The sequence below is a fragment of the Zosterops lateralis genome, assembly GCF_965231275.1.
Source record: "Zosterops lateralis genome assembly, chromosome: 4".
NCBI classification, from domain to species: Eukaryota; Metazoa; Chordata; class Aves; order Passeriformes; family Zosteropidae; genus Zosterops; species Zosterops lateralis.
Genome location: NC_139765.1, coordinates 14,534,396 through 14,541,629, shown reverse-complemented (window position 1 = coordinate 14,541,629; position 7,234 = coordinate 14,534,396). Strand labels below are relative to the sequence as shown.

The 7,234-nt window shown below is 41.8% G+C and overlaps 1 protein-coding gene across 2 annotated transcripts; it reads left to right on the top strand.

The window, feature by feature from the left end:
* On the top strand, positions 1-4,596 carry MRPS33 (mitochondrial ribosomal protein S33). Of its 2 annotated transcripts, XM_083860409.1 has the most exons (4): positions 19-71; positions 1,109-1,155; positions 2,322-2,577; positions 4,247-4,596. In XM_083860409.1, exons 3-4 carry the CDS (start codon positions 2,363-2,365, stop codon positions 4,350-4,352), a joined length of 321 nt encoding a protein of 106 aa, XP_083716535.1. In that variant the 5' UTR covers positions 19-71; positions 1,109-1,155; positions 2,322-2,362; the 3' UTR covers positions 4,353-4,596. The 2 variants fall into 2 exon arrangements, with proteins under 2 accessions (XP_083716534.1, XP_083716535.1); XM_083860408.1 differs by lacking the exon at positions 1,109-1,155 and having other exon boundaries at positions 1-71.
* The last annotated feature ends 2,638 nt before the right edge of the window (positions 4,597-7,234 follow it).

The window sequence follows — 7,234 nt, the reverse complement described above, 5'->3', positions numbered from 1 at the left end:
CCTCACGTCACCCGTGCGCGCCGCCTCCCCTCCGGCATCGCCGCCGCTGCTCCGGCCGCGGGCCGCGTGGGGTAAGCGGGGCCGAGCGGGGCTCAACGGGGGTCCGGGCTCCGGGACCGGGCTCCGGGAGCTGCAGCCCTCTCGGTGCTCCCGTCCTCCCGGTGCTCCCGTCCCACAGGGAAGCGGGGCCGGCGCGGCCTGAGCTCCGTGGCGGCCTGGTCTTCCCCCTGTGCTCCTGGGAAAACCAGAAGTAACGCGGGGAAAGAGCGTTCTCCTGGCATGTTTCGAGGGAGAAGGGAGCGGTCTGAAAGAAGCCGGGTGGATCGGGAATAAAAAACAAGCCAGGCCAGGACGGGAAGACTTGGCTTTGGGTGGGAGCAGGGGGCCGGGAGCTCTGAACGCTGGGCTTGGTTTGGGTGGGCTGATTCCTCCTGGGCCGTCCTGAGGATGTCCCTGCTGGAGGTGACAATAACGAAAGGACTCTTTCGTCTCATAGATGTAACATCTCACAGAATCATCCCAGAACAGGCTTTGGATAGCTCTGGCTCCTGGGAGTCTGCAGCCTTTGCTTTGCTTCCCTCTCAAGCGTTCTTAATTGGGCGAGGATTAATGGAGGGCTCCAGCCTTAACTTGAGCTATTATAATCCTGTAGTGATTCAGAAGTGAAAATCAGGCTCCTCAGACCTGAGCAGGTTTGCGTTGTTCAGGAGCTAAGGGTATTTTCATTTTAAGGATGCAGTAAGTAGAGATTGAGCAAGTTGTGTGTTTGAGTCTGGTGATAAAGACACACTTTTGGAGTCAGGTGATGAAGAGTTTGGGGGACAATTTGTTGCTTTTTCTCTGAATGTAGAAGAACTGGCTGTTCTGAAACAGATGATTTAGCAAAACTTAGCTATTATTTCCCCCTGTGATAGATGCTCATGTTGAAGTGCTGCCATGCAATCATTCAAGAGCTTCTGTCTTCTCAGACTAGGCCTACTGCCTTAGCTCAAGGTCTCTGATGCTTTGTCTTCCCTTTTATTACTTTTTCCATTATTCTGTCTTCTCGAATTACTTGTATTATTTTTATGCTTAATTTTTTTTCCTGCTTCCTTTGCTTTGCTAACAGGAGTAAATCAAAGCAGGTCCTCCTTTGAGCAGATATATGTACATGAGGTATGAATACTTCAAATCTGTGTTATTAAACAACAGGCTCTGTGTAATCACACTGAAGTGGACTTAGCATTGTCCTGATGATTACTCTTACCCATGACCTTTAATTTGTTATGCTCATATTCTGGAATCAGCTGTGCAATATATTTTTAAACAAGTTTTTTAAACTTTAATCTCAGTGTCATGCTCTTGAATAAACCTGCTTGATTTGTCTGGAGACTTATCACTTATTCAAAAAAGCAAAGTACAGACAAGGTACAGCTTCAAATACAGGATTATGGGATTCCTATTCTTGTCTACTACAACCCATTCTGCAAAGAAAGTAAAGAAGACTTAAAATGGAGAAGGTTAGAAAAGTTGAGAGAACAGTCTTCTCATGCTACTTTAGGAGAGTGGATGTTGTCTGGTGGCCTCATACCAATGGTTTTGTCTTTGGGGCATTTTTGTTGCAGAGGTTTTTAGGTAAGAAATGACTAAAAGAGAATGGGAAGCTGCTGATGCATTTTCTTGGAAAAAAGAATCTAGCATGGGAAAACTACTTTTTTCCTCAAAAAGAATAGGTATTGTGAGAGACTGAAAAGAGAATGGAGATGATCAAGGGAAAGGAATTGAGATGGGAGAGATCTGTGTGAATGATATAGAGAAACATGATTTATTTAGCCCATTGTTAGATGGATCATAACAATGTTTTAAATAGGGTGAGAAACTTTCATTAGGAAAATCTTCCAGGTAGTTTTTTCTATATGTTCAGGTGGTGCCTCACCTTGTGCTTGTGTAGCAGTCAGTGTATCACACAGGTGCAATTTCTGGCAGAGCTCATGCAGTAATTGTTCCTGTGGCTGGAGTTTAGGGGTTGTCTTGAGCGGGCTGAGTGGGTTCTGCTAATAAACCATGCTAGCCTTGGTGAATTGTGGTGCTGCTTTTATAGGTGGTATTGCTGTCTGTAGGCTGGGAATTGTCCCTGAATTCATGTAGATGTTCTCTATATGCAGGATTACATGCTAAAGTATTAGACTGATTTTACGCAAGGAAAATTTGATTTGACATCATTTGTGTGATGTCAAATGAGTGATCAGTGTAGGATGCATTCCTTTGTTTGCCTTAATTCTGGGATAGCTCGTTCTGCTCAGCCATCTTAAGAGGTGTGGCTGTCCTGTTTCCTTTTGCAGGAAGGTCCATCTGTCTGTGTGTGCCGGCTGCTCCCGGGGAGATGTCCAACGTTTCCAGCTATGCCCTTCGCATGGCCCGGCTGAGTGCCCAGATATTTGGCGACGTGGTCAGGCCCACAGATGCCAAATCCATGAAGGTGGTGAAGCTGTTCAGCAAGCAGCCCCTGGCCAAGCAGGAGGAGGTATACAACTGGTACCCCCCTCATAACACCTACTACGGCCTCATGAAGAAACTCCGCTACTTCGGGCTCTACAGGTACTGCCCGTGCCTGCAGGGTGGGAGCACGGCTGAGGATGGGAAAGGGGTGGCTGGGGGTCTTGTGGCAGTTGTTTTTCTCAAGGGAAAGAGCAGAAATGTTTAGTTCTGGAGAGGGTACGTATGGAAATAGGCTCTTGATTGTTGCACTGAGGGCAAGGAGAGCAAAGAGACTGCTGTCTAACTTTTACCATAATTGGAACCTTTTGTGAGAAAGACTTGAGTGTAGTTGTGGGCAAGCAGTTACCTAAGAAATAGCTTTTGCTTTTGCCTTGTGGGGAAGAGAAGAAAGCTTTCTGATAGGCAAGGGATGGATCTATAGTTCTGAATATGGCAAATGAATGTGCTGCAAAGAGGTGATGTTAACACCAGACTTACCATATATTTCTCAGTCATTTAGCAGCTAATAAGTGAAATTTAGAAGAGACAGAAAGTCTCTGTTAGGCCAGAGGGCCTTTTTAGTCTTTAAATTAAATTAAATTAAAATGTGATTTAAATAGTCTCGTTAATTCCAGCTTCATCCAGACCAGTTGTCTAATTTCTAAATTAACTTCCACTGTCTGCATCAGGGAGAATTGTACTGCTGAAGATCACCAGCAGGAGTCCAATGCAGTTCTTTTACTTCAGTCAGGTAGCACTAAAAAATGTTTAAAAGTGAGGCTACAAACCCCATATAGTCAAAACAGATTGCCTGTTGCTAATATGACAATACTGACCATCAAGGATTGCATCCAGGGCGCTCTTGATTTAGATGGGTGTGCCAACACTTTCTAGACTGGCTGTTTGTTTACACAGAAAGCCTCAATATGATGTTAGTGTTCTTTACTCTTCTCCTTCCCCTATTAAGTTTCTCCTCTAGCTGCTCTGTAAACAGAGAGTTGGTAGAAGAAAAAAAAAAAGGGTCATGAAGAATCATAGACTAATGGGGTGGTAATAAATCACAAGCTTTTTGTTTCTATTAAGAGAAGTTGTGTTTAAAATTAGCAAGTGCAGCAATCTTTGGCCACATCTTTGGCAATGCTGTTATGACTTTTGAAAATCACTTTGCACTAAAAGTACAGGGACAGATTAATAGAACTTATTAGAAAATAATTGATGATTAATTAATTACCTCTGCCAACCCCTTCATCCTCCTTCCTGCTTTATTCTCTTATTAAGATTGTACCAGTACTGATGCCATCTTCATAACTCATTCCTGAAGTCACCTGAGAGCAGTGCCACGTGCTGTAATTACTACTCAGCATGGCCCTGTTTCCCCAGGAGCTAATGACCTGAACACAGGAACACAATATGCTGTGCCTGCACTGCTGAGCTGGATAACAAGGGGGAAAATCTTACTCTTGTCTCATGCTGCTTTTTGCATTTTACTGCTCATTTAAATGAAGAGGATCAATAAATGCAATTGAAATAATACATATGTGCACATACCCTTTGTTGCTTAAAAGGACAGCCCTGTTAGTTCTGACAGTATCAGAGGAAAGCTCTCATGTTATTACTCATTGATACTGCCAGCAAAAACATGGAATGCATTGCAGCAAGCTTCAGTATGGACTTCATGGTTAAAAACTTTTGATTTTTGGGGTTTTTTATTAGCATATTGTTCAATGAACTATGCATATCTCTGCATCTCAAGAAAAAGAGTAAACTTCATTCCTTCTTCCCCATCTAGGGATGAGCATCAGGACTTCAAGGAGGAGATGAGGCGAATGAAAAAGCTCCGTGGGAAGGAAAAACCAAAGAAGGGGGAAGGAAAGAGAGCTCTCAAGAAGAAATAGTGCTCTTTGAACAGTGTAACTGACTACTCTGGAAATGCTGGGGAATAGCTGGAGAAGGCTTGGCTTGTGAACTGCGTGTGGGGCACGAGAAACAGACTGTGAAACAGTGGACTCCACCTTGGGAATGCACTTGCGTCTTTGAAGTTTTACTGGTTTTGAATTTCTGTACTTCAAATATACTGTATATTGCAGCACAGTAATAATAATAATAATAATAAAGTGCTCAGTGTTTTTTCTGAAACCACCTGTAGCTGTTTCAGTTTTTCTTGGTCTGGAATTGTTCATTGTCTGTTTTACTTTTTTTGTATTAATATCAACACTGTTTTGCATGTGGCCACAAAAAAACAAGGATTCCTGCTTCTGCTGCTGCTTGTCAATCTTACTAGTTTCATTTCAGGTAGCTCTAGTGCTATTTTTTTTCAAGTTTTTTAAGGTTTTTAAGTTTTTTAAGTTGCTGTACACTCTGGTGTTCTGTTCCTTTCACTGGACAATACTTCACAGACCACTGCCTGCCCACAGCATTCTCATTGTACCCTAAACTTTCAGATACTACAACAGAAGATGTTGAAATATTAAGTAACTAAATCCATATAATAATGGAACTATTATATGCAATAATGAAATATTAATATTTTTTTAATAGTAAACTTATTCTGACTGCCTGGAAGACATATATGAAACACTATCTAAGGTGATGAACATTTTTATTAGCATTCAGTAGGGGTTTTATCACTAGGCTCCTTTGGTTATAATATTGGCTAAATTTGGCTAATATTAATTATCAGTGGATGTACCTAAATTTGTGACAGCTCAACAGCTTTACCTCACCAACGTTATTAATTGAAGAGGTGCTGATTGTGTTAAAAGCTGTTTCTGGTGAGCTGCATAGTTCTTGTTCAGTGTCCTTACTTCATGTTACCTTTTTTCTAAGCTCTGAGAGAACCTGATTTTAGGAAATCTGCAGTGTTGTGAAAGAAGCACCTGAGTTCTTACCACAGTCAAAAAAATGCTGTAGAAGTTAATATTTTATATGCACTGCTCTGTATTGCAGTGGTAAATTTCTCTCTTATTCTAATTTAAAATCCTTTTAGTAACTTAAAACTTTTGCTCAACTGTAATGTTAAAAGGTTTTCGTGTTCCATGTGTTGTCTGTGGGTTGTGACCTGTCTGGTACTGAACTACCCAGAGTCTATGATGGGTCCTCTCTAAGAAGTTCTTGGTTCCTGGGACATGTGCCTGCAGGTGAGGGGAAGGTTCTGGTTCCCTTGAATTCACCTTTGGGAAGAAGGGCAGGATGGACTCACAAACTGGGCAGGAAAGAAAATTATCCAAGTAGAAATGTAGTTGCTGCTGCCTAACACTTTCTGGCTATGATGTGAGGGGTGAAGTTAAGTTCTTTGCTTTGGTGAAGAGAAAGACCCATTCTGAACCTCTTCAGCAGAGCTACTGCAGCAGCTCTGCACAGTTCTTGATGCCTTCTAACTTAAATCAAGGATAAATAAAAATGCTTTCCCTGCTATTCAAGATGAAAACTCAAGACCATCTCTTCTGCTGCTGTGAAATTCTCAAAGCTTTTGCAGTATCGACACGCAAGGTACCAAAAGTGTGCACGCATCAAAAAGGGAATTGTGGTTCTGTAAAGGAAGTATGAATGGCCTTAAACTTTGTGTGTGGGGCCATACTTGGTTATGAGGACGCTTACAGCAATCTATAAAATACTTGTATAGCAGGATGAAACTGATGGAAGTGCCTATGAAGTAGGAGATGTGAGACAAATGGACTGAATCATTGATTTTCACAGTTTTTTTGTGCAGCATTTACAAAAGCAAATGGATGGAGGAAAAAAAAAAAAAAGGCCACTTTCTGAAAAAGTATAAGTACAAGAGAGGTTGCCCTGCCTAATTTTTCATGTTTTTATTTCTGTAGTACTGATTTGCTAGAACTTGGTCTTTTCAAAAATGAGTGTTTCCCTTCCCCTAAGTCTTCACCCTAAAATAATGATGACTGAACCAGAATTGGAGCAAATCCTAGTGTTAGTATAATCTATTGCTTGCTGGGACCATTAGCATAACTATTTTGATCCAGAAAATACAGCCTTCACCTTTCCATAGCTGGGATAGAAATAGGCACTTTCCTACCTCCCTTCTGACTGTGCTCTGTCATTTTGGAATAGGCATGGCCTGAAGAAGACTGAATTTTGTGAATCATGGGGACTAGACAGATTGGGAGTCAATCCTGAAGCATCACACGAGGTATTAATGCAGTAGGTGTATTTAGGAGAGGAAGGAGAGTTCCAGCCACATTCTGAAGGGTAAGGATGGGAACCCTTACACTTTCTACTGCTATTGGTATAATGGTGCTTTATGTACATCCATTTTATGTACCAAGTTTACCAAATTACTAAGTTCTACTGGATCTTTGTTTTCACTTTTTCCCTTAATTTTTTTTTCACCATTGAAACTGCTGTGTCTTGTTAAAATTCACTCTTTTCCTGAGGATATGAACTGACTGCCCTCAGAAGATGTATGTTTTAATTCTTGATCGGAATAAACCTGGTTAGCTGACCTCCAAGGGGCTAACTCAGAGTAAAAACTAACCTCTTCCCAATCCTGAGCAGCTTTATTCAGTGGCACTGTAGCTTTATTTTGCAGTGCTTTAGCTATGCTTGTCTTTAATTAGACTGTGGTATGATGTATGCATAGCTGCTGAGCACTGCTGTGATAATCACAAGCTATTTTGTAAACAGGCTGACCCAGTTGCTGTATATATCCTATAGGGAGTGCAGCTATTGCCAGAACCTTTTACTATTGCAAGCCCTGCAGACAGGCAGAAGCTCACTTATGTGTGACTGTACTTTGTGATGGTGGAAGGCAAAAAAAGCC